The sequence below is a fragment of the Chionomys nivalis genome, chromosome 19 (assembly GCF_950005125.1).
Source record: "Chionomys nivalis chromosome 19, mChiNiv1.1, whole genome shotgun sequence".
NCBI lineage: Eukaryota > Metazoa > Chordata > Mammalia > Rodentia > Cricetidae > Chionomys > Chionomys nivalis.
Genome location: NC_080104.1, coordinates 39,995,603 through 40,023,499, shown reverse-complemented (window position 1 = coordinate 40,023,499; position 27,897 = coordinate 39,995,603). Strand labels below are relative to the sequence as shown.

General features: G+C 47.8%; 1 protein-coding gene across 2 annotated transcripts in view; it reads right to left on the bottom strand.

The window, feature by feature from the left end:
* Positions 1-455: 455 nt before the first annotated feature.
* The window catches only part of Sh3rf3 (SH3 domain containing ring finger 3), a 261,535-nt gene continuing 234,093 nt past the window's right edge, over positions 456-27,897 (bottom strand). Inside the window, exons 8-10 of one of the 2 annotated variants that reach the window (XM_057751727.1) lie at positions 26,920-27,239; positions 5,102-5,436; positions 456-3,444 (exon numbers count right to left, since the gene is read on the bottom strand). In XM_057751727.1, the coding sequence (XP_057607710.1) occupies positions 3,276-3,444; positions 5,102-5,436; positions 26,920-27,239 (824 nt within the window). In that variant the 3' untranslated portion in view covers positions 456-3,275. Of the gene's footprint in view, positions 3,445-5,093; positions 5,437-26,919; positions 27,240-27,897 lie in introns of both variants that reach the window. The other variant, XM_057751728.1, reaches the window with a different exon arrangement.

Genomic DNA, 27,897 nt, shown 5'->3' with positions numbered 1-27,897 from the left:
TTGGGCATGTAAGCAATTCTTGCATGGCAGTTTGAATGAGAATGGCCCCACCCCGGCTCATATATTTGAATGTTTGATTCCCAGTTGGTGAACTGTTTAGGAGGGCTTAGTTGGTGTGGCCCTGTTGGAGGAGGCATATCACTGGGGGTGGACTTTGAGGTTTCAAAAGCCACACCAGGTTCAGTCTCTGTTTCTCTGCCTGCAACTGGCAGATCAGATGTGAGCTTCCAGCTTCTGCCCCATTACCATGTCTGTGTGCCTGCCTGCTGCCATGCTCCCCACCATGATGATCATAGATTAATCCTTTGAAATTGTAAGCAAGACCCCAATTAATGCTTTCTTTTATAAGATGCCCTGGTCATGGTGTCTCTTCCCAACAATAGAACACTAAGACAGCTCTCTCAACTCTGTCCCATCCAGGGCCTGAATCCCGCCCACTCTCAGGCTCACATCTTCTGCCCCAACTGCATTGTTCCCACTATTGAGACACACAGCCTCTCCATGGTCATTTTTATTCAAAGACTCAGAAACACAGGCATCATAGTTTGCCACTACTGTCAATCCATCCAAAATTACATACTGACATGGATGTATAATAGAAACAATGTGGGGTTGGGGACATGTGCTTGCACGCTTGTGTGTATGAGTGTTGTACAAAGTACAAGGGCTTCCGTGTCTACTGGAATGGATTTGGAGTGCCCAGCCTTATATTCACAACCCACCACAGACCATATCTTGTCTTATCTCTCTTGTTCCTTCCTTCAATCCTCTTGGGGCTGGACTGTCCTGTCTCCATGGTGACCCTCAATCTGAAAGGCTGAGAACTATTCAGGGAAAACCACCTGGCCACCAAATGCTATTGTATGAGTAAGAAGCACATGCCACTGGCCAGGATAGAAAGTGAAGTTTCTAGATGGGCTGCTGGCTTCACATTTTGGTAGCCAAGACATGTGTCCTCAAAGGTACCACCAGGAAAGGTACCTCTTTTCTGTTCAGGACTGTGGAATACAAGATTTTGAAAGTTAAAGGGTTTGAGAGTATTCAAAATACTCAGACCATGGGGCTCATTGTGTATTTTTAAGAGCCCCACCTTGGAATGAGCCCTAGGGCCCTGTTTCCCTCCCAAGATAGTTTCTGTGTAAACCCAGGACTTTGTTAGGAGAGGGTCCCCCTAGTGTTGTCCAAACCTTACTACTTTCCTCAGCTTTCTATCAAGCTGCTACCTCCTCACCATCACGAGAAAGGAGGACAGATCAAAGTTGACCTGTTGACTCCAAGTAGATCTTGTTGAATGAGGGAAAAGGGGACTTTCATTGTCTGGAAACCAGAGTTAGCTCTGGCTCCACTAAAAGCATGTCTCTCCCAGAATATAGCCTGGTATACCTCCCTGGTGACAGCATGGATTTAACCATACACAGATCTGTGCACAGATGGGCAAGTAATTTTGCAGTGGCAGTGACTAGAGACCTTGTGATTGTCACTGACCCTGCACACAGGGACCTCTATGCCTAAGCTCATTGGCTCAGAACAGTTTTCTTATGTCCAGTAAGTTTATTATCATGGAGGAAGAGACTTTCCCTAGGCGTCATTGCTTTCATGTGGCGGTCACGCCTAGTTAAATCATAGCCTCAAATAGGAACTTTGAGGGTGAGTGGTCCTTATTTTATTACAGAAACTAGCGATAGCCCCTGATACCAAAGGCTGGCACAGGGCTGGATGGTTTTGTAACAAATGTACACAGAGGTTCATAAATTGATATTTTTGAGGTAAAAAAAAAAGTGTTTCTAAGTGTGCCACTCACACCTCTTGATGGCCATTCAGGCCAACCTCCTGGGAAGCAAGCTGTTGCTCCAGTGAACTTTACAGGAAGGCTTCAGGGCCAAAGAAACCATCCTGTTCCTCTTTCCAGCGTCCCCAGGCCCTGTAAGCCTGGAGTCATGAGCTAGACTCTTATTATCATGGTACCTTTGGTCTCTAGAAGATGGAATTTTGCCTGGCCTGATATGGGAAGTTACTTATATTTTTTAAACGGAGACAAAAACCTTTGCAAGGTAGCGATCTGAGCTGTTGTAAAAGCTGCATTTTGGCAGCAAGACACACTTTAAGAATGCTATTTTTAGCCATTCTATCTAAAGCAATCAAAGGGAACTTCAGGAGTCAGTGTGTGTGTGTGTGTGTGTGTGTGTGCTTTCCTGCCACACAAAAAAGGCAGAATAAATTCCTCAAAACGTTTCCATTTTTTAAAAAAATCATAGTCACTCCTACGTAGACGGAGCATGTGGTTTAGGCTATTGCCAGCAGCTGGGAAAGACCCTCTCCAACTCCACGCGACCGTCTCGGGAGACTTTCTCCCTCACCTCATGGAAGCACCGGGCAATGTTTAGATTTTACAGACAGGAATTCCTCAATATGCTCCCACCTATTTCCTATATATTATGGGAAATATATAAAACTTTCCTTTGATGTTACCTCGGTTTTTTTCCTCGATGCTTACCCAAGTGATTTCTAGTTTTACAAAAATCAGCACCAGATGCATGAAAAATATGCAGCGTCTGACCTATTAGAAATATATAAAGTTTAAGACTTGTACATTAAAAAGGTGCCATAAGAAGGAAGCAATGCAGAGACAGTGGTGGCAAAACCAAAATGTGTTCCTTATCATCCTGGTAGGAGACAAAGCCATAAGGATTCTGTGGTACCCAACAGGACCCACTGGACACCTTGGGAGACTCAGAGCCCTTATGTGAGGCTCCTCAACCACAAATGCCCTGTCTGTGGGGCTTGATGGCAGGTGTCAGAGGTATATAGAGGAATGATCCCAGGACAGCCGGGGAAGTTACTCTCCTTTGCTGTCAGCCCTAGCACACGGCCCCACTGTTCACCCAGGCTCCCAACTGTGCACCGATTAAGATTGCCTTAGCTGCTGGATGGCATAGTAGTGCATTTGTCTACATGGGCAACTTTTTCTGTGGTACTGGTCACTGAGACTCATGGCATGATCTTGAAGGACACTCGTGTGCTTTCGATGAGGGTATGGCCGTCACAACCAGGACGGCATCCATATGTCACGTGAGGGTATGGCTGTCACAACCAGGACAGCATCCATATGTGCTTTCAACTAGAATGTCACAACCGCGCCATCACCCCAATCTGGCTGTTCTCGACAGGTGCTTTCGAAAGGCCCTGGGACCTAGGTGACAAGGCTTCCTCTGCTCACACAGTGCTTTCTTGGGTACCCTCTCCTGGAAGGCAGAACTGGACATGAGCAGTGGCCTTCAGAAGCTCTCCACAAAGCTGCCTGGGAAGAGGCCCGTGCGGCCATTCCGCTGCAGAGTCCCCTTGAACCAGCCGTCTTCATGTTTCTTGTGTACGAAGACAATGTCACCTTCCTTTAGTTCAATCTCTGCTTCACTCTGTGGAGGGTAGGAGACCACCACACGGTACCTGGGAGGACGGAAGGAACAGCATGTGATGGGGGGGGTGGGGCTAGGTTATCCCTCTTGTGCCCTGGAGCCTACCGGCCCACTTTGAGCTCTCTATCCCCTCTTCTCTCTGTGTAAGTCCTTACAGTAACCCGAGGGGGGGGGGTTACTTTGCACATTTTGTAAAATTATCTTTTTAAAGTTTTCCCAAAGCTCTTCAATTTGCCACCGAATCTCCCTTAGAGCTGTTGGTCAGGGAGCCTCCCAGGCATCTAAAACAATACAGGTAATTGCCACTGCAGTTGGCTGCCACCAGAAAAGATAATCACATGCTCTAATTGTACGACACAGGAAAACCAGGCTGGAACTGATGTGGAAGTGTCTTCCCTATTGGCTAGCACTTGGTATTGCAAGGCACTGTACTATGCTGGGTACTACAGGGAGAACAGTGATCAGCAGCCTTGCTCAGCTAAAGGCCTGGCATGCTACACTACCAACTGGCCAAGCAACACGTGCCAACTGGTACAATAGCGGCGAGTCTACAATGGGGTGTTTCCTGCTCAGAGTTGAGGCCTGCTCCGCAAGAAGGAAATAGCATCTTCTACTGTAAACCTGGCCAGAAGCCAGTGGCTGGAGAAGTCGTAGCCCTAGTGAGGAAGCCACAGTTCCTGCCCTGTAAGATTGACATGACATAGTAATCAAATTGTCTTCTGGATAATTACAGTATTAATGCGTCTCCCCAAAGATTAATGCTGTTATCAGCTTTGGTCCAAGAGATGCTTCTCCCAAGGGGCAGTGGTCATTGCAGAGACTCGCAGTTGGTCACAATGCTCAGAGTAGGTGACGGCTGAATGCTTGGCCGTAGGTGAGATAGCTTCATGTCCCCTCCTCCAAGGCTCAGGGGATATTACAGAAGTGTCAGGAAGAACATAGCTGGAGGGTGGCTCAGAGTGCTGTGGAACGCTGTCTTTTGGACATGACATGACTGTAGCACTATTTAATATTTATTTAGAGATTGGGTTTCTCTGTAGCTTTGGAGCCTGTTCTGGAACTAGCTCTTGTAGACCAGCCTGGCCCCAAACTCACAGAGATGTGCCTGCCTCTGCCTTCCTAGTGCTGGGATTAAAGGCGTGTACCCCCCCCCACAGAAAGGTATATAAGAAGGAAGAACATCGCATCCTTTGCTTGCTTGACTTTGCCCTTGGTGCCGAGTTATCTGCTTTGTTGCAGTGGGAGGGTATGGCCTTGTTGGAGGATGTGTGTCTCTGTGAGGGTGAGCTTTGACGTTTCTTGTGCTTAGGATACCGCCCAGTATCTCAGTCAGCTTCCTTTTGCCCAAAAGATGCAGGACTCTGAGCTATGTCTGCATGCATGCTACCATACTCCCTGCTATGATGATAATGGACTAAATCTCTGAAACTAAGTAAGCCCTCTCAATTAAAGGTTTTCCTTAGAAGAGTTGCGATGGTTATGATGTCTCTTAGCATTAAAAAACCTTAGACACAAGGCAGGCTGGGAATAAGAAGTATGCCCCAGGGCTTGGGTAAAGTGGAACATTTGATAAGCTTGATACCTGGCAAACTCCATTTTGCCCAGTCCCCAAGAAGGTTCTAGAACTTGGGTGTTAGTCCTAAAGAGAGGACACAGAGATTAAAAAAAAAAACCCCTCACCTCCTTACCTCTCTCTGGGCAGTGGCTTAGGTTCAGGGCGGATGGAAGCCATGGACAGAGTTGCTTGCCGAGAAGGGGACAGAGAGAAATTCAGATCCAAAGAGCCGGCTTTTCTGTGCAGTGGCTCCAACCCAATGGCTCCCTGCATCTCACTCTCTATGGGGCAGGAACCTGCCCTGCCGTGGACGGTCAATGGGGACACTTCGGGGCCCACAGCACCCTGCAGTGAGGTGTCCAGGGCTGACTGGGGGTCGTGCGTTGGAGATACAGAAGGTGGGGAGCGTGACTTCTTCTTGGTGGATGCCCCAGCTAGCAGCTTCAGCAGCCCACTCTTCTTCTCCTTCTGCAGAAACACACACAGTTAAATGGGATTTGTTAGTGTCTCTGGGAGGATCATCCTGTTAATCTAGTCAGAGGAAGACAACCAAGAAGCCTGAAAACTCAATTGTTCTTCACTGCAACCTGGAAGGAGCATCTCACAAGGCCCCTCCCATGGAAGGGTTGCTAGCTAGGCATCCCACAAAACAGCACTTCCCCGTGGTAAGACCTGTGTGGGAGGAACCCGGTCAGGGTGAATGCTTTGGTCTGTAGGGGAGATGTTTCTAGTGGGGCTTCTCATGGATCTGGACCATACTGTGGCCTGGATCTTCTGAGAGGAGTTCTGGACAGTCTCCATGTCATATCCTACTATTATTTTTCCCTAGTATTAGTTTTTAAAAATTATAGAAAATTGCAGGACTTTCAGCCCACAGGGCACCCAGACATACAGTCCCTCATCCAAGGATGAGCTACGGTATAGTTGGTTTAGAACTCTTGGGCATTTAAACTTTCCTCCACACAAACAGCAGTGGAGAATGTATATGTGTGCATGCATGTGTGTGTGCATGCATATGAGTGTGTGTATATGCATGTGTGCACAGTGTAGGCATATAATATATATCTGTATAGTGCGTATATGTATATTTGTGTGTATATTATATGTATATAGGGTGTGTAATATATGTGTATATATAGTATGTGTTTGTGTATATATAGTGTGTATATATGTGTATATATTGTGTACATGCTAGTATATATATAGTATGTATGTGTCTGCATATTGTATGTATATGTGCAGTGTGTATACATAGTATGTGTATATGTGCAGTATGTATACATAGTATGTGTATATGTAGTGTGTATATATAGAATATATAAAATATATACTGTGTGTATATAGTGTATATAACATGTGTATATAGTGTATGTAGCATGTATGTGATGTATATATATGATGGGGAAGCTCAACCAATCACATCTGGTTACGGTGTGGCCACCTGGAGCCCAGGTAGAAAAACCGGGGTAGGTGGGTGCGCACTCTCTTTACGCAGTGCTTGCTGGACCATTTTGGATTTCAGACCTCCCATTCTTGTAGTGTGAGTTCCCCCCTTTTTCAATTAAGAGCACCGGCTGCTCTTCCAGAGGTCCTGGGTATATGTATATTATATATATAATGTATGTGTGGATACAGTGTTGTATAATTGTGATTTTAAGTCTCACAGTGTGTAATGTCACAGGTCTATCTGGCCAGTAACTGAAGCGTGGTTATCTGAAGGCTTCTGGCTTTACTGATGTGCAGTTTTTGGAGTGCTTTGTTGTCTGGGTGGCTACCTGGACCGTGATCTTCCCCTTCAGCAGTCAGAGGGCCATGAGCCCACATGTGGGGGCTGTGAGCATCCTCGTGAGCTCTGCACAGTGTCACGGCAGGTGATCACGAGGAGCTGCTGGGTACTATGTGTGAGAACTGAAAAGAAGCTGTCTGCAGGACTGCCTGACTAGAACTGCAGGGCTGTGGAGAGGCTGGGATGTTGCAGGTCCAGAAGAATTGCCTTGTCCTGGGCTAGCTTTATCCCCTAGAACAGCCATTCCTTGTCCACTTCTGTGTCAGATCTAATGTCCTGTGACTAATGGATACAAACCTTTTGGAATCTATTAACTTAGCAGACCACTGGCTCCCACCAGCCCAAAGGCTAAGAATGTCATCAGACGGCATCTTAGGCCTATAGAAAACCTTCCCCATCTGCTATAAGCACCTCTCTTAGACACTAATGTATTTTAAACTTACCTTGATTTATGACTTCCTTTACTCAGTAAGATTAAAACTTATAAAACTGCTTCCACATTGGAACATGGACTTTAGGATAACCTAAGTGTGTGTTCTTGGGCATGGTCACTCAGTATGGCTCCAGAAGAAACTATCTCTTCCCTTTAAGTTGCTTTTTCCCCCTATCAGCATGGAGGGCTCAGGATCCCCCTACTTAGAGAACATCATACAAAGCAACCATCAGTCAATCACTCCTCTATTACCCTTCCCTACATGGCTCAGGACCCCCTGAGCTGGCTTTTCTTCCCGTCTTCCCACACATGCACATGTCAGTCCCAGCGTAGGGCCTGGAGCACTTCATGTCTATTGCTCCTGTAGCCAGATAGCCTCGCTTCTTCCAACAACTTTGCCTAGATTTCTTGTGCCTTGTGCCAGGCCCTGGGAGCTGGATGGAAATGGAACCAGAGTCATTAGTTAAACGCATGTTGAGTTGGAGCATCTGCCCTGCTGTCTGGGGCTTAAGGCACAGTGTTGCCAAGCTTATGTATACCCAGGCTACCCTGAGGGTAGAGCCGGAGAGGGTGGTGTTCTCAGGAACAGTCATGGAAACCGCAGTGAGAGCAAAGGGGGAGGGGATGCTAGCCCCGGTCAGAAGTGGAAGGACTCCAGGGTCTGAGAAGGGGGCAGGCTCCCCCAAAAGGACAGCAAAGCTTCCTCATGGGGCAGTCTTGCCCAGAGAGGACAGGGGGCAAAGTCTGAGACAGTTTGAGTGGTCCAGATGTGCTTCTAAGTGTCCTTCAGCCATCCAGGACGCAGCCTCCAACATTCCAAAAGCTGCAATAGGTCCGTGGTGTGAGGAGGGAAGCCAGGTCCACCCAGGTGTCTAGCCTAAGTCTATCACTTACTCTGAAGGTGTGACCCCCCTCCCAGCATGACAGGTGAAATCTAGCAGCCAACAAAGGCCCTGATGTAGATCTTCCCCGCTCTCAACCACCTCTGTGTCTTCATCCAATGGATTATCATTTGCCCGATTCCTTTTCAACATCTCCTCTGGAATACAAGCTTTGGAAGGGGAGGGGCATTTCATTTTGTTTACCACAGCACTGCAGGGCCTAACGCAGTGCCTGGAACACAGCAGGCACTCAATACTTGTGCACATAGTGCACTGAGCTCAGCATCAGAGTTGTTAGGACGCCTGGATAGAGAAGACACTTGGGCTCGTTCACAAGGCACTCCAGGCTGTGAGAACCTTGGTGTCATGTGCAGTGAACTGGAGGACAAGTCCCTGCTACCTCACCCTACACCACTGAGATTCTTGGTGACTACTTCCAGTTTTAATGGTATATATTGGAAAGGGACAGGGTGGCCACGTGCATGGGTAATTTTCCTGTCTCAGTTCTTCAGGATGAAACGTGACTCACGATTTTCTGAATTTAACTTGGACAAACACTGATTTCTTGAATACAGAGATTTCTCCAAAATGTTTGCCTTCTGGAGTGGGAGTCTGCCAATGCCTGCAGCATCTAGTAATCCCTTTGCTGTGGGAGCCCTCAGAATAGCAGCCATCACGCCTGTGCAGTTCATGGAATATGGTGGCAGATGTTCTAAGCACTTCCTGGGGAGTCATCACATACGACACGGATAAGGATTAACCAAGAGGCACTTGGCTATATGTGGTGGGGAAGGATTCATGACTCAGTTTTGGGAGGAACATAGAGGAGATATCAGATTTCACAGGAACAGTCTGGACTAAGGGTTTATGTTTCAAAAGGATGGACTGTAGGGTTTCTTCTGGACAATGGATAACTCAGAGAGTTAACAAGCCTGGCAAGACGAGATTCCCGTGTTTCCAACCGACATCCTGGATTCTTGGAGTCCATCTGAACACTTCTGGAATTAGGTCCCTTATCCCAGCAGCTTCTCTGTGTGGCCAAGATCCAATCAGAGGGGACCAAGGGCTCTGGCCAGGGCAAAGGGCTGGAGGGTAATGGACTGGGCCAGGCAGGGGCCTTCAGCAGGAGGTGTGCCGGAAGCTCCCACTGTCAAGATGTGCATATGAAAACATCTTTCCCTCTAGAGCAGCGGTTCTCAACCTGTGGGTTGCCTAAGACCATCCTGATATCAGATATTAAATCATATTCCTAACAGTAGCAAATTTGCAGTTACAAAGTAACAAGGAAAACAATGTCATGGTTGGGGAGGTCACTGCGACATGAGGCGTGACATCGAAGGGTCGCAGATTTATGGAGATTGAGGACCAACTCCGGAGTCTTGGGAGGGAGGTGAATTGAGAGATTTTGAGAAAACAGTGTGCACACATGCTCACACTTGTACATATTCAGTGTGCACATATACCGAAACCTGGACACACATACCCTCTTAATCTAGTTACCACCTGTGCTGGAGGGTGGCTCAGCGGGTCTGAGTTCAGTCCCCAGCATCCGCATGAAGAGCCTCCGTAACTCCAGTTCCAGGGGATCTGACACCCTTTTCTGACCTCCACGGGAATGGAAGACACTTGGCACACACATGCATGCAGACAAAACAGAGAACAAATGAAATAAAATAACAAATTAAAAATATAAAAATAACCACCTGGAACTCCAATATTAAGAGACTGGGGTGGAGGCTAGGGATATAGTGTGTGTATGTAGGGGGGGTAAAGGCACTTGGCTAATATGCATAAGCCCCCAGATTCCATCTCAAGCACTTTAGGAGATTTTTTTATGTTAGTTGGTACTGCATTGTAAGACATACAAATTGTAAAATATTATTTTGGGTTATGATTAAGACCGAAGCCTTAATGTCTTTGTTTTGTGTTGTCCCTGTATAAAAGTGCAGCCAGAGCACAAAGACTTAAGCTTAACGACTCACTGCTAACAGGCCAATCAAATGGTAGAAAATTGTCGCATGGGATAGGATTTGGTGTTTGAAAATAAATATTAAACTTCTCAGGGACAATATGCATTTCACCCAAATTCATTCATTTAGCTCCTTTATTTTTTTGAGACGACATAGCTCAGGCTATCCCAGAACCTGAAATCCTCTTGCCTCATCCCCCTTAGTAGCTGGAATTAGGAGCCTTTACCACTATACCTAGCATGAATACATACGCATGCGTGCACACGTGTGTACACACACACACAGACACACAGTCACCCTCTTGGTGCAGTGGCGGCATGTTGGTCTGATAAATACATGCTATATGTGTGTATTGTATGTTTACATACACAGCTTGGTCCTGCTGGGGTAGAGCTTCACTAGCATCCACTAGGCAAACGTTACTACTAGCTACATCTCCAAATGATTTCCTTTACTAACCCACGTAGCCCCTCAGATTTACCATAGGGATTTTTTTGTGGCAGTATTTTAGCTTGGATCGTCTGCGTACATACCAAACACCGGGTCTGATGAGCACTGCCAGAGGCAGGCAGCTGCAGACAGCCCTTCCTGATGGTCCACCGATTGAGAAAGTGTCTGAAAAATGTCCTTACCCCCGCTCTAAACTCTTTTTGCTTCTTTCACACTCTGTCTGCTGAGTCAGTCAAACTGATGAGTTATTCGAGACTCAGGGTGGGGGTTGGCACAGAGTCAGTCAGGGACTCCTTCTTACCACAGCGACAGGGAGAGAGATCCAGATAACTCAGGATAGCCTCAATCTGCAGAGTCACAAGCCACCACTACGAGGTGATGATCATATAATCTAATAACAGTGATGCTGACGCTGATAACTTATCAGTGCCAATAACAAAGGACCGAGCAACATCACTCATCTTCCTGCCAGAGGCATCCGAAGGCATTTCTGTGAGATCCGAGAGTAGTCTCAGGTGAAAGGTACTCAGGTTGTGTTTTGACCTTAGTGACCTTCGAGAACCTGCAGATTATCCAAGAAGCCCAGAAACAAGCCCTCAGGCTGCTGCTATGGCACCCCAGGGAGGGTAGGGCTAGAAGCAGGCTGGGTCAGTATTTCAACTTTTGTTATACGTTCTGTATGATTGACTTTCTGCCGTGAACACATGCTTGAACATGATGATGATAGGTATGAGCTAGAGAGAATTTCTACGGTTAGCTTACAGAGCAGGAGCTGGTCCCCTATGAGGGGCAGCTGGTGGAGAAAGGGGACGGAGAGCCCGACTGCCCTGAAAGTAATGAAAGGGTGGCCTAGTAGGTAGTGTGGTCCAGGGTCACAAGGTGTGGAAAGAGCAGATTTAAAAACCAGGTGCTTGCATTTGGAGGGTACCTGCCAAGGGGCTTGGTGTCCTGTAGTGAGAAGGGTTGGCACACCTGGCACCTCAGAGGCTGACCAAGATGCTACAGTGGAGGTGAAGTTGTGGGGATGGAAGGAAGGCAATGCTGCTGAGGAGCTGAGCAATAATAGAGATGACGGGGACAGAGATGGTCACAGACGGCTTAGGGAAGATGATATGGGGACAGCAGGCTGAGGACACAGAACTAGGAGTGTCACCACTAGGTGGCCGATGCCAAACCTTGCTCTCTGCCCATGTGGAGGGGAGGAGTCCCCAATTGACTTCATGCCAACTGTCATCCTGAGTCTGCTGAGAAAACTCAACCGTTTGATGGGCTCATCAGACAGAAAGGGAAGAAGCGGAATTCATTTAGAAAGGGGGTTAGGTATCTCTCAGATGCCATCTGAGGGGCCATTAGGTAGAGGCGGGCAGGAAGGTCTGGCTTAGAGAAGGGAGAACAGAGATCTTCTTCCTGATTAGCAGTGGGAACAACCTCAGAAAACCTGGGCAGATGCGAATGCAAAGGGAGGTGACTGCGAGAAACAAAGCCGAGGCCCCAAGAAGCCTCCAGACAAGACACAGGGGCAGATGGGGACACGGTGTCCTTATCTTCTCTGCGGCTGGCTCCAAGGCACAAGACTCCACTGGAAAGCTCCGTGATGATTACTGTATGTCTGGAAACCTTCCCGTCAGAGACGGGCTTGGGAGAGAGGGTAATTCAAAGCTATGCCCTGCTAAAAGTTTAATGGAGAAAGAGCATGGCTCGGGTTGTGCACGAAAACACGGTTGCTAAAAGAGCAGAGAAGGTTTCTAGCAGTATAAATGTGCAGCGCTTTTTCTGAGAGAGCAGGGAAATAGTTTCCATAATGAATAGAGAGGCAGAAGTTAACAAGCTTTTTAGAAGAGACAAAAAGGTTGGATGGTGAGCTATCGGGATTAATTAATGTTTAATTTTAAATATTAAAATATACATTCAAAACTGTTGCCCTGGCAAGAGACAGAAGCTGAAAAATCCTGGTTCATAGAGATGGGAGCGGGAGACAGCAGCGAGCAGGTACAATCTATCTAGCTCCTCTAGCTTCCCTTGCGGCTAGAAGCTCTGCTTGCTGCGCTGTGGTGTTTTCTTGCTTTGCCCGGTGTAGTCTTTGCTGTGACTTGGTGCCTGCTGCAGGGTGTTGGGCACCTTAGGGAGTGGAAAGGACAAATGGCAGGCAGGTATGGGTCCTTCAAAGAACAACTGTGCTAGAGAGATGGCTCAGCAGTTAGAGTGCTGGCTGCTTCTGCAGGGGACACAGGTGTGGTCCAATCACTCACACAGAAGCTCACCGCTACCTGCAATCCTAGTTCCAGGGAGTCTCTCGCCCTCTTCTGGTCTACTCTCAGCATGCTGATGGTACATTTGGGCAAAACACTCACACATAAAATAAATCTCATGTTTGCTTAGCGCCCTCTTTACCCATTGAGTCGTCTACTGTAGCTCACCTAAGAAGCCCTACAGGATACACGGAAGATTGGAGACAGTGAGCAGTAGGCACAGAGTGATAACTGGGAAGTTGTGCAGTCTGGATTTGCCTCAGGGTTTGTTGAGTTGGAGTTTTAACTGTGGCTCTAGTGACATGCCCTGAGACCCGTAGAAGTCAGTGTATGACATCTCAAGATTGGGCTGGCCGCATCCAGTTTGTTCCTATGACAGAACACCAGAGGCTGAGTAGTTTATGAAGAAGAGAGACTTACTAAGCTCACAGTTTAGAGACTGAGGCAGGTGGGGCCGTCAGTTCTGCCCCTAGGCAGGACCTCACGATTGATCATCACGGTGGGTGCACGTGTGAGATGAAGGAACTCATGGCGAGACAGGAATCCTAAAAGACTTTAGGGGCCAAGTTGCTTTTTTCAAACTTTGGGGAGCTAGCCAGGGTCCCTCGAAACCCACACTAGCCCCTTCTGAGGGCAACAGTCTCAATGACCTAACATCAGCTTAAAGGGGCTCCGTCTCATGATCATCACAAGAACCCTGATTTCAGCGCCTGGGCCTTTAACGGTAGCTGGCGTTCAGCGACAGGCACACTGCACTGTTGCAGTTCGCAGCCCACAGGCTCCGAGGTGGTCACAGAGTGACCACTCCACATTCTCAACAGGTTTCCAGCACCTGTGAAACAGCAGCTTAACCGCTTAGTCTCGACTTTCTCTGTGGACCCTGTGACAGGCAGCAGAGAGGGCTAGAGCCCTGCCCACTCTCGGGACAGGAGCTCGTGTGACTTGGGTGTGAGTGATCACGCCAGAGCATTTCCTTAGACATCTGGTGCCTCTGCTAACATTCCTATCTTCACAGTCCCGATGGGAGGAACTGCAGTGCACTTAGCTTGTTTTAATTTCTGTAGCACTAGTATCTTCTTGTTGTCTTTAAGTAACTGTGACCGAAATGCCCAGCAGAAACAACTCAGATGGAGAAAGTTGATTTTGGTCCCCTGGTTCAAAACATGGAGTGTGTCATTGCTTGGGCAGAGAGGTCATGGCAGCAGGGACCGTGGGGGGGATGGGGGGAGTGGGGAGGTGTCTGGCCTTTATTTCTTGGTGGACAGAAGCAGAGAATGGAAAAACACAGAAAGGGCCAGGGTGACATAGCATCTTAGCCTCTCCAGTGACCCACTTCCTTCAGCTGCGCTTCCCCGGCCTTCCACCATCTCCCAGTGAGGCTACCACATGAAGCAGCTAGTGAGGGATTAATCCTTTTATTAGATCAGAGACCTCATCATTTAACCATCTGGAAATGAGATTACAGGATAGGCAGAGGAGTGCTTCGCTAATTCCCTCAGAGTTTCTTAATCCAATCAAGTTTGTATTAAAAGATGATCCCAGCCAGGAAATGAACCTAGAATCTCCCACATGAGAGACGAGCACTCTCCCACTAAGCCACATACCCTTAGCTGCGGCGGGTCTGGTTTAGTCAGCACAGAAATGAACCAAACAGTGGAAACAGCTCTCAAAACTGTTGACGCTGCTTTGTTACGATATTTTAGACATCTGCCTGCAATTTACTAATTTATATAAAAACATCAATAACAACAAAAACCAAGCGAGGGGCAGGAGAGATGGGTCAGCAGTTAAGAGCACTTGCTGTTCGTCTAGAGGACCCTGGTTCAATCAATTCCCAGCACCTTGTAGCAGCTTATAACTGTCCGTGACTCCACCTCTAGGTGGGACCCAGCACACCCTTCTGGCCTTCATTGGCACCAGGCTCACACGTGGTGCACAGATACACATGCAAGCAGAACACTCTTTTTTTTGACTATGTTCATAGCAGCTTTATTTGTAATAGCCAAAACTAGAAAAAAAAAGATGTCCATCAGCAGAAGAATGGATAAAGATAACATGATACATTTATATAAAAGAGTATAAGCAGAACACTCTTACACAAAATAATAAAGTAAAAAAGCATATTCATTTTATTAGTGTGCAAGTTTGCATTTGCTTTTAATAAATGGTAAATTGTATGTATACCAAAGAATTGTTTGAAAATAAATATCACTTATAGTCATTGAAAAAAGAATGGAATAAATAGAACTCAAAATTCAGCTCTCTGTGATCCTTTGGACACCTCTAGAGGCAAGAATATTCTCTAAGTCTTTGAAAGAGCACAATCTGAATCAGTGACCGAGGATGTCCCAGAAACTCCAAACCTGAAGAAATATCCCAGCTCCTGGCCTGTGAGTGGGAATGCTGCAGGAAACAGCTACAAGAAATAGATCTTTCTAGGCCTTGTTCAACTTGGAATGTTGGTAGAAGCACCGAGCATGCCTTCAAGCTATGAGCACACACAGTGCATGGTGACAGGATGGTGCCTGGAATTTGAGACACAAGAGACAAGAGGCACAACCCTCAGTTGGGCTCCTGGCCCCGTGACTGGGTGTCTCCAGGGCACTGACATTTGGGTCACCTCTCCACCAGGGTGCCACTTCTTTCTAGTTTCCCATGTTACGGCTGCTTGTTTTCCTTTCTGGTCATCCCCTGGTTCCAGCACCAGGTTGGACATGTTTCTCAGGCCCGCTGCCCTGATATTCACATCCCTTCACATGAAGCTTTGACACAGGCTTGGCTCCTCACCCTCTCCCCCTTCTATGATAGAAATATCTCTATCCCAGTGTCTCACACGAACTGTAGGTTTTATAGATCTTCTAGATCTTAATATAGAAGCCACACAAAAAACCCCCATGGAAATAAGCTTCAGTGAGTCTCCTTCTACCCACTGCCAGCTAGAGAGAGCCAGAGGTGAAAACATCGCTGGTCCCAGGCGAGTGGCCAGAGTCCAGGGAGAGATGAGAGGCTAAGCTGAAAGGTGGAAACTCATCTCCCAGAAAGACCACTCGTACAAGTCTTCCTGTCCCCTCTCTATTCCTTAAAAGAGAACAGCAGCCTAAAAACTAGTCTGTGGGTCTCAGCGTGGGCCCTTCAGTGACACTGATGGATGCCCTGTTGGCATGACCAATCAGCCGCTCTGGGTGGGGTAGAAGTGACTAATGGAGTCTTAACACACAAAACATTCAGACCTTTGAAAGTCAAAGGCTCAGAGAGCTTTTCGCAGGCAAGTGTGAAGAGACTGTGAGTGGTCATGACGGAACTGACATCACAGCCCTAATCCTGGCTGTATAACGTTCATGTCATGTCTTTAGGACCTGACCCAGAGGAGAAAAGTACTCCCCAGTCCTCAGCAAGGACACAGTGTTCACATTTAATGGCCATGTCACCTTTGGCCCTACCCATGGGCCATCTTGGTTGGACTCTGCTACTTGCTACCTTTAAACACTAACGTAACTCTTCCAAGTCCCAGTCCCACCACCTGTGAAAGGATTGTAATAACTCACACGACTTGGGAGGGGATCTTGGCGCTCAAGTGGACTTCATATATGTGCAGCAGGGCACACCTGGGAGAGGCCACACTTCACCCACGTGCACACCTCCATCAGTACGGTTACTTCACAGTCTTGGCACCAGGGCAATGTGGACATAAGGCTCCATCCTCCGCAGGAAACGTGGCGTGGGTGGTACCCAGTCATGACTTCACACTTGGCGTTTACTATACCAGATAGGAAATGATCACTTCTACTCTGGGCCAGAGGAAAAGAGCCAGGACACGGTGTTTTCCTCAGAGCCATGGCAAAGGTAGCAGCCTTGCTTCCGGAACCTGGAGCAGAAGCTAGCATGCTAGGGTCTGCTTCCACTGTGATCACAGGTCTGCCAGGAACTTGAATGTGAATGTCCTTTTTGAGGGGGTCTCAGGCCAGGGTCTAATCAGCGCTCATGTTGGTATCAGGGGTCTGGGAGAGCAGAGAAGGGCAGACTTGGGAGTAGAGTCTCAAGGTGTTCACCCCACCCATATTAAGAAGATGGTTAATTTATTTGAAAAGTGAGGAGATGCATTGTGGAGCTCTGTGGGGTGGACAGCAGTGACCGAGGTCAGCCTTATTCATTCCAGGGGACACTGGAAGCAAGGCTCCCCAGGAAGGGGCAGATGCAACAAATTCCATGTCTTATACTTGATTAAAAAAATAAAACAAAACATTGAACACCAACTGGTCAGCTTGCAGAGAATAAGGGATCGGTCTTGAATGGGATGTCCATATAATACTCTTCACAAGAGGCTCAGGGGTCTCCAAGGAAGAAGGGGTGGGATGCCCAAGTTCCTTGCCAGGATCGAGGAAACAGTGTTTACCAAACACAACAAGGCCGTGGAATGTATAAAGTCACAGCAGTTGTGACAGTACACACAAGGCCTGCAGGAGCTCCAGGCAGATAAAATGCCAGAGCGGGGTGGGGGTAGGTGGAGGGTGGGAGTAGGTGGGCATGAAACCCCACCCTTAACTGCAGAGAAAGAGACAGAGGCAGTTGACTTCTTTAATGACGTGACTGCTAGGAGGCTGAACACAGTTCAGAGCAGATCCTGTTTCCAAGACTAACTGGACAACAGCAACTGAACTCTACGTGCCAAGGAGAAGTAAAGAAGGAATCTCAGTGTCTGGTGGGAAGGGATGGGAAGAGTTGGGGAACTCAAGTGACTATGTTCGAAATATGTTGTATGAAAATGCTGTTTAAATAACATTGTACCAAAGAGAACTGTGATAATCCGAACAGGGAAGGAAACTGTGACATTACAGAGCTAAGGGGACACCTAAAAAAACGTGTTTCTAAATATGGCCCAATGTTGTCTCCCAACTCGTTCATGTCCTTACAGAAGGACCGTGGTGCTCCCTTAGCTAGTGTGCCTCTGAGGTAGAGCACAGGGGAAACACAGTCATGTGACAGACCCTAGGTCCACAGTAGCCACACAGCTGCTCTAGGAACACAGGTGTCACGACACGGGCTGGAGTTCTGACCTGGTGCAGCTGGGACTCCAGCCGGCAGGAGGAATGTATTACCCAACATTGGACTGTATGCCCACAGAGGCCCCCGGCCTGGTCCTGACCACTATACCCCTTCAGGCCTCTTAGTTGAAATCTAGACACTTGGGAGTGGTGAAGGAGCCCAGCTGCACTCTGTCCACAGTCTGACCTACAGAAGCCACAGTGAGGTGACAGGTTAGGGGTTGGGTGACAGGTTAGGGCCATGGAATAGCAAAGGACTGGAGCAGATTTCAATGACACTTCCGATGAGGTTTTCAGGGACCAGAGTGGACATGCATGGTGAGTTTCTAGGAACTACTGGCCTGAGTTCAAATATTTCACTATCTTACCATCAGCTTTCTGCATCCCCAGTCTCTCTCATACACCCTGCATTTCCAGTAAGCGAACACAGGCGGGCAACACAGAAGTACCCCCTAACAGACTTTCCTAGAAGTATTTCCACAGAAATATTGGAAACATGTATAATTGAAGGCATGCAGTCATCCAAATAATAGATGAGAATTCTGCAAGGAGAGATGTCAAGAATTCAGTGGAGTTTTACTGAAAACAGTGGGTTCTAGATACTGAATACAATCAAACTGAACAGCAGGGTCATCAAGGCCGACAAGATAGCATTTCACACTGATGGTGTGGCTAAAAGATAAGAGGATTGATCTTAACTTAAGGCATAACCAGGAATCAAGGTAGAAGGATTTGGGGGGTGGTTAGTTTTTGAGACAGGGTCTCACTATGTAGCTCTGACTGTTCTGGAACTTACTGTATACACCAGGCTGACCTCAAACTCAGATATCTGCCTGCCTCTGTTGCCTCTGCATTCCAAGCCCTGGGATTAAAGCCCTGCACCATTAAGCCTGGTGCAGTAGAAGGATTTTATTGCAAGGGCACATACTTTAGACAGCCAATGGTTCCAATTCCAAACAATATGAGAGAGCTTGAGAGAGAGAGAGAGAGGGGGGGGGGAAGAGGGGGGAGGGAGGGGTAGAGACAGAAATTAGAAACTATCTCAGTGGGAGTAAGCAAATACCTTAACAAGGCCATTAGACCACAAACATTTTAACTGCTTCCTCTAAAGCTTCCTGCCTTCAGCCGGCAGCTCAGCTTCCACTAAGGTGGAGTCCTTGGTGGTCTTATCCTCCCAGTGGTGGGTGACACACTCAGCAACCACTTCCAGTTTCCCCAAAGTGCAGGGTCATTCAGAACTTCATCTCTTCAGGCACCCAGTGGAGGCTTGTGGAGAATCCAAGCACCCTCCAGAGTGTGCCAGACCCTTACTTCTGAGTCTGGGATGTAAGCCTAGATTAATCCGAAGGCCCAGCATTTTGTGTTAGACTCGGTTTAAGAATTTTCCGAAGGGTCTGATGCCATTTTCATGTAGGGGTCACCTAGTTTCACTACTTGGGTTACCCAGTAACACTTTCACATCTGCATTATCAAGTTCCCTACCTTTTGGGGGCATCGAGTACCTCCCTATTACCCAGAGTCTCAGCTTCAGAATATGCCACAATTGTCAAAGTCTTCCACACATGTCAACCCCCTTGCTTCAGCCTGTCAAACACTGTGCCAGCACCCAAGGGCATCCAGAGAACCTCTTACTTTGGGGTGTCAATGTCCAGCCTTTTGTGGGCAAAGAAGACTTGCATAATTCAGACAATTTAAGTTGAAGGAAAAAACAAAACAAAACCTCACAAGGCCCTTTCTGGCCTTCACCACATTGATTATCGATTTCTAAAACTTTTATACTTTGGTAAGAACACTTGCCATGAGATCTGCTCACTGAGGAATTTTTTCCCTTTTTGCTGGTTATGGAGGTCAGACCCCTCTGTATACCTAGGCAGCCATATTTTCAACAGCTCCTAGCAAAGCTCCTTATGCATTGTGCAGTAATTGCATGTACCCTGGGTGCCACATGACACACTGGATCTCCAGGAAGCACGTTTAAGTGAGCATCCAGTTTCATTTAAACGAGATGAATACACTTGGAAAAGCTACATTTTACCCCACAAGCTTTTCTCTTTTTTTCATTATTGAATTTTCATCTATTTGTCAATAAAATTCCCATCAAGTTTTTCTTATAGGTCTATTATGGCTCTTAAAGAAAAAGAGCGGAGTCGACAAAATGAGGAGCTGCCCAAGCCAATCACTACCAATGTCATCCAAGGTGAGCCAGGCCCTGGTCCTACATGCCAGTGTTTGACCAGTGTGACAATTCCTCAGGAGGCGTGGCAATGTCTGGAGTTAATGTGAATTTTCACAGTGGAGGTACAGCAACGTTCTATAGGCAAAGCACCCACACATATAAAATAAAAACAAGTAAATTTTTTAAAAAAGATTCTTTTGAAATGTAGTCATTGAAAATTGCACACATGCAATACAATGCATCTTGACTATTCCTGCCTCCCCTAGATTCTTTGGTTCTCCCAAGGTCACTTCCCCATCACCCCTCCCTCCCAATTTAATACCCTCTCATTAATTATTATAAACCCCACAGAATCCAGTTTGTACTGCCCACACACATGTACACACCGGCATGTAGTCAGGTGCAACAAGCTCCTGTGTGTTTTTAAACAGAGGGAAACTGGTTCCAAGCAGAAAAGCAGCAACAGGTGGGTTTATTGAGTACGTGCTGGGGAAAGAGCAGACTCAGTGCGTGGGCCAGCATTCCTGAGGCAGCAGTGATAAACTGAAGCTGTTATTTCCCTTGGCACTTACTGTTGGTGCCCGGCATGCCAGGCGTTGCCAGGCATGCTTTCTGGCTTTGAAGGATGAGGTGAATTTTCTCCTTATCTCTGTGTGCTCCTCAAGGGAGTCTGATTCCAGGAAAAACAGTGCACACTCAGTGCAGGGCCACCAAGGTGTCTGTGAGAAAGGGCTCTTGTGGCACAGCCCTGATGTCAACCACGGAGTGAGTGGTGCTGGACCCTAGTGAGGCACTCTGAACTATTGCCCTTTCCTGACATTTCGTGTCTGACCCATCCTTAACTGGCAACTGCTCTTAATATCTCTTTAAGAAGTCACACTGTGGGGTCACACGTGGTTGTTATTACATTAAAGCGATTAGCAAAGGATGGGAATTAAAAGAAGCCAAGCTGTCAGAATCCAGATGCTCACGGGTCCACACGCTTCTGAGGCTGCCTGCTCTGTTGTGAGTCACCACCATGGACCAGAGGGAACGTGGCATCCTTCCAAGTCCAAGTAACAGATGGATCATCCACACAGCTCCTGCCTCCCAGAGGACCAGAGGAACGAACTCCGGCTGTAGAACTGTCTTAGCAAAGGAGAACGGGAGGGAGTTTAAGAAGCTCTTCATGCAGAGGAGGACAGGATGAGTTCTCTAAGGGCTGTTCATTAGCTATCAAGTCCTCCCCCTTGGCTGTTCTAGACATTACTAGGTCTCCGTGCTGGGTTTCCTCTGCGCATAGCACTGTCAGAATTGCTCCATATCTCAGCCAACTGCCTGTCCTCTTCTGGAATCCATGGTCAGAGTCAGCCCTATCAAGACTAGCTTGTACAGCTCTGGGCTTAGAGTATGAGCTAGGCTTGCTCTAAGAAGGTGCTATGTGATGGATAAATGATGAATGGAGGGGCAAAGCACAGCCACACTTACGGAGGGTAGTGCCTCTTCTGGGTCACAGTAAGGAAAAGGGTGAAGTCTGAGGACCACACTGGAGAATGCACCCTGATCAGTGATGATGAGTCTTTAAGACAGGATGCTGTTCTGGTATGTATTAACTGTCACCTGAATCGTGTGGGAAAAAAAAAATCTCTTTTGAGTACCTGTCTTTATTAGATCGGTCTGTGGGCATGTTGGTAAGAGATTATCTTGATGACTAGTTGATAGAAGAGGTCCAGCCTACTCTGGGTAGCACTATCCCTGGGCAGGTTGTCCTGGTAACTGAGAAGCAAGCCAGAGAGGGAGTTGGCAATCAGTTCCCGTCCTGATTTTCCACAATGAGAGGCTGTAACCGGAAGACGACAAACGTTTCCTGTGAGTTTTTTGGTGAGCATCACAGCCATAGGTCGGTGGCTGGAATGGGTGTGAGCCAGGGAGCCCGGCAGCGTGTGCTCAGGCTATGTTTTTACACTGCAGATCTTGCACCTGCTTCCCACTCCGTCTCTCTTGACAGGGAAAGGGAGCCCTCCTACAGCCACGCCTTGCCTTGTAGCGACAAGACCTCTAGATCTTTTGATGAAGAATGTCCTCAGCCTGTTTGGCATGGCCCTGCCACCAAGAAGGGACAGGACACACCTTTATAGTCAAAACTGTACATTTTGCTTGACTAACCACAACAATCCCATGCTTATCACTGGCCAAGATGGGCTCCGCCATAACCTCTCATATATAATCCTCCACTATCAAAGTAGTCCACACTGAACAACCTCAGACAGCGGGATAGTGCATATCTGCTCACGATCCCACTGTATCCCATGCACATCCTAGAACATGCTTTGAGCACCCTACATGTCTAGGTGCAGACCCAGCACAGAAGCATTAATTAAAGTGACCTGATACTGGAAACTGACTCTAAGCATCACACATAGGGTGCTGAAGGCAGCTGGCCTGGCCTTCTCAAGTGTGAGGGAAATGCAGGCTTCGGGCTTCATACAGGTGTGGCCTTCAGCTGGTTTATTGGTCAGCAACATCCTGGCCAGGCGTTTCTGCATCTGCATCAGTGCCATTGGCTTACATAGAATGTGTGGATTTACTTTTCATCGGAGGGAAGCTCAGAGAGCTATCCCCGTGATGTAGTCGAGCTATCCTGGTCCCATTCCCACTGGCAGCCCGCTGAGTGGTCATTCACAGAGGAAATGCTATTGTTTTTAGGCAGCCTAAGCTCTGTGTTTTGGTGAAGGAAGACCATTCAAATTGTACACAGCACTGTTCACTGCCAGGCCCTCTGGGAAAGCATCAGCAGCAGATCCACTCAGAAACGTTGCTTAGGTTATGACATTGTGAAACTGGTTCCTATCCCAAAACAAAGGAGTAAGTAGCTGCAGAGGACCCAGCCTCATGCTAAGCATCCAGGGCTCAGAGTACATCAGCCCTGTGTTTGATACAGTTGGTTCTAGGCCCTGTGTCTTGGTCAATTCCTATCTGCCAGAAATATCCTGGGATGGTGTCCTGAGAAGAAAGAGCTCTCTCTTATCTCTCTCTCTCTCCTCTCTTTTTCTATCTCCCTTCCCCCTTCTCTCTCTGCCCACCTCCTTCTATGTGTGTGTGTGTGTGTGTGTTGTAGAATGTAGCTACTGTTGCTCCTGCCGCTGCCTGAACTCTTGGGGTAGAGAAAAGGCATGGCAAGGGCCAAAAGATGCAGAGCTAAATGCTTGTCCCAGAAGAGGCTTGAAGTTGACCTCTCTCCCTAGCAACAGCATGTTGGCTTCTTAGACCAGACCTAGGCCCTGGTGTCCCTCTGAAAATACCTCGAACATGACACACTTCTGGTGGAAGGAAATTCCCCATGGCAGTCATTGGGGGTTAGGAAACTCCACCGGGAGACCCTGCTGTGAATTCTGCTGTGCTGTTCTGTCAGGTAATCATGTACCTTCTGCTTCCCAGGGACAGGAAACCTACTTCCCAGTCCCTTTGGGATCCAGTGGGGCCAGGCATAGCTTTGATCAACAGACTGTGGGAAATGTGTGAGCCAGTAAGATATGCATCCCTTCTGGGCTATAACATCGCCTACTTGAGGGAAATCCTCCATTGCACCTGCATCCATAGCCTCTAGTGGTGTTGGTAGCCTGTGAGTGAGCCCGCATCCTGGAAGAAGGGGAAGGGACTGGCCATTCTAGCCACAGTGCGCGAGAGGTTTGTTTGCATGAGAAAGACACTGGTACTTCAGATCCTTGTGCCTTAATTTGTTACGTTTCCCTGAGTCCTACAAGATGTCTGTGTTAGAAGGAGAAGTAAAGGGACAGAGCAAAGCAGAGAATACTGTTTCATGTATCGGTTCTAAAACAGATAGGCAAATCATGCTTATCCTTTTCCTCTGGCTCTAAAATCTGTATATTCACGAAGATATTTTACACTGTCTTTTTTTAAATGAAAAGTAGAGAAGATGGATTAGTCTGTTATGCAAACTTGAGAAACTTGAGTTGGATCCCCAGCAACCATATAAAAAAGTTAAGCATGGCTATGCCTCCTTGTTCAGTTTTATGTAATAACCCCGCCTGCCTGTTCAACTGTAGAATAAACACGCTGAACTTTTGGTGCGGTGGCTTCTCCATCAGAGAGAACTCTCCATAACTCCCCATCCCCGCTTTTCTGTGTTCCTATGTCTTAGTCACTGCTCTATTGCTGTGAAGGGACCCTATGGCCAAGACAACACTTAGGAAAGAAAGCATTTGATTAGGAACTTGCTTGCAGTTTTGGAGGCTTAGTCCATGGTGGAGAACGTGATGGCACATGTGGCGCTGGACCAGTAGCTGAGAGATACATCCTGGTCCGTAGACAGGAAGAGCTAACACTGTGCCTGGCTTGGACTTTTGAAACCTCAGAGTCACCAGTGACACACACCTCTTCCAAGGCCACACCTCCTAATCCTTCTCCTTCCAAATAGTGCCACTCCCTGGTGACTAAGCATTCAAATATATGAGCCTACAGGGAACCATACCACATGCCTGTCATTTCTTTCTCTGGTCACCCATAGTCAGGCTTCCAGGACCCAAGCTGTGAAAGGACATGGCACTCATGAGCCTCTGAGGACTTTCCAAATAAAGTAAATGATTTGCTGAATTTGGCCTCATACACACACCACCTATCAGGCTCCCACTGATTCTGGAGGTATCATATTCTCTCCCCGGGTGTATTATTCTAATTTGTTTATCAATTGGGCTCAACTCTGCTGGTTCTGTGTAAGCCTTAAACAGAAGGCTATATCACTGGCCCATCCTGTAAGGCCAGATGCTCTGCTACATGGGTCACACATGGCAGTGGGTCAATGGCGCTTGAAGGTCAGTGAAGATGGGATGCCGTTTGCAGCCTTGGGCATATCTGGCCTTTGTAATCCTGGAGCAAGACCTATCATTTCTTTTCAAATAACTGTTCTCTAAAGAAGTGCATATTGGGAGCTGGCGAGATGGCTCAGCAGTCAAGAGCACTTGATCTTGCAGGGGACCTGGGTTTGATGCTCGGCACCCACATGGCAGCTTACATCCCTCTCTTACACAAGTTATAGACACCTGACACTGTCATTTGAACTCGGAGGGCACCAAGCACACATGTGTACATGTGAGCAAAACGCTCTTCTCCTGGAGTTCGCTGAGCCAAAAGCTCATGCCCACCTAGCTTCACACACACCTAGCTTCACACAGCCCAGTGTATCGCCTACCGAAACACCACAGTCTGCCTTTTGAGCTGCTGCACGTCAATGATGGCGCCAACCTGGGTACTGCCAGAGGAGGCGGCATCATGGACGGAGATGTTTTGGTGTCCCCTGGACTTATCTGTGGTACCTAATGGAGAGGACAGTGAACAGAGAGCAGACTGGTAGAAGAATGCTCGCCGTGTGACACCAGTGTGTGGCCAGTAATCCTGCTGGCTCCTCTAGCTCTGCATTCTGGTGAGGAGCCCTGGTGAGGAGTGACAGTCCCGTGAAGGCTGGCATGGCAGATGCAGATGCCGCTCAGCACTAGCTGGTGGAAGGCAGAACTACCTATTTTACAAACTCCACAGGGGGATTTGGCACAAAGAAATGTTCATCGACACAAGTCCAAGATCTCCCCTGGTTTGTCCTCAGCAGCTCACAAGGCGGGTGGATTGCATCTCTGCAAAAAGAGTCCTCAGAGCACAGAAGGCTGTGTCCCCACCTCTGTATACCTCCTGAAGACAGCATCTGATTTTCAGGACAAGAGCAACAAGGTGGAAAGGAGCATATTAAACACGGAGCTGGTTTTCCAACACTCATGAACTTAAAACACAGCATCCCTGTTTTACGTCACAGAGGGGATGCTCTTGTGGTTTTACCAGCAGAGGACAGTCTCTTGCTATCCAGTCCACGGTGAAAGAGGCAGCTGAGAGTGTCACCCACGGAGAGGAGTTTGGATTGCTGTGGTGGTAGACCTAGGGTCCAGAGGGGGAGGGGTCTGAGGTTCTTGGAAGCTGAACAACAGAACCTGAAAATTAGGGGTGGAGAAGTGCTGAAGGGGACTGACTTTCCCCTCAAACATGTGTGACATATAGGGTACTTAGGAAGCCTGACCAACACCCTAGAACCCAGAGTTTGAATTTGTACAGAAATTTCCTAAACCAGCTACAGAATATGGGAAAATTAAGATGACTGCCGAAGACACTGTGCAAACAACCTCAGCCAGCCCAGCAGCAAGGCTAGATAGATCACGCCAGAATATCTCTGGATAGTGCATTTGATCATACACAATTATAAGGCATCCGACTTTTCAATTTTATTTTACTTAAATCTACAGCTACTAGAAGATTCTTCACTAGTTCTGTGGCTTCAATTTCAGCTGGAGAGCACTGACGTATAAAAGTAGAGTCTAATCCTGGCTGCTCACCACCTAGCTGCTGGCCACCAGGACCAGCTCATCGACGCAAATCCTTCATAAAAGAAGACAGCTGAAAATGTCATCCTTATCCACTAGCAGGTTGGCATCCTCCCTTTATCCCCCAGCCTTTTTTTTTTTTTTCAAGAAACAAGTCCTTCCCATATGGCTGAACAGGTTGCAAACTGTGCACGGACGACACGTCCAAGGGACAGGGTGTTGCTCATACCACAGATTTGTTTAGCTTTCACTGTCTTAGCCTGGCACATGGCAGGAAGAGCCTTGTTCTGACAAGATGGGTATATTACAATGAGCTTCTAATAGGAGGGACCGCAGCGTATGGATGAGGGAGATGTCACTTTCTGATTTACACAAAAAAATTGTCACGCAATTGTTGGCCCTGGCAGAACCTTGAGGCTTGCCCGCGTCTGCTCTAATGAACTGCCTTCTTGATTTGGCCTTTAGGCCTGTCAGAGGCCCAGCGTATACAATAGAAGAGCTTCAGTGATCATTCTGAAGCCTCAATCGTCCAAAGCATCTGTGTGAGAAGAACCCAGTAACCAGCCAGCTCCAGGCTCAGGGTTGCCCCAGGATGGCCCACTTACCTTTTCATTTTTCTTGTCGTCTGGCTTGCACCCTGTATTGATGGGGCTGGGTATGGAGAGGCCAGCGATGGGCATCCCTCCAACCTCCCCGCCGAGGTTGGCAGCACTGACGTTGGGAGGTGTGATGGCCGATGCTGCTGATGTAAAAGGAATGGCTGGCCGGGAACACATCTGCGTGGGGGGCTGCTGGCTGTGCTGCGGGGACACCGCGGAGCGGGGGCGGAGGCTGGTGGTGGGCAGGCGGGACGGAGAAGTCTGAGTGCGCAGGGGCGACACTGTGGCAGTCGGTCGATCCAGAGCCTGGGCTGAAGGATGGGTAGCTGGAGAGACAGTGAATTGAAAGGTTAGTGTGCACTTGGCTATGTGATTGCAGGGCGCTCTCCTCTCAGGCTGACCTTTGACCTCTGAGGATTCTGAATGCTCCAGGCTTGCCTACCATTGCCAGAGGAGAAACTGGGGCCAAACAACCCTGAAATTACATTCTTTACTCTAGTTCAGGATAGTCTTTATCCCAAGTGCCCACGGCACGACAGGCCATATTAATCTAGTATTTTCTTATGTTTTTATCATACTTTTTATATTTTTTTAAAGTTTTTCAAGACCGGTTTTCTCTGTAGCTTTGGAGCCTGTCCTGGAACTAGCTCTGTAGACCAGGCTGGCCTCGAACTCACAGAGATCCGCCTGCCTCTGCCTCCCGAGTGCTGGCATGAAAGGTGTGTGCCGCCATCGCCTGACATGGTATTTAATTTTTACCAACAAAACTTGTACTATTCCAGGCTTCAGAAATATGAGACAAATATCCAATGCAAACAATATCCTCAGGTTCTAAATACGCCACGAGTATAAAATACACTTGGCAATCTTAACAGTGTCTGCAGTGGAAGGCTTCTCCCACACCACACTCTAGTCCAGACCTTGGGCTATAAGCTGGTCCTTCCTGACGTCTGCCATGGTGTCTTAAGGCTACAGGTGATCATG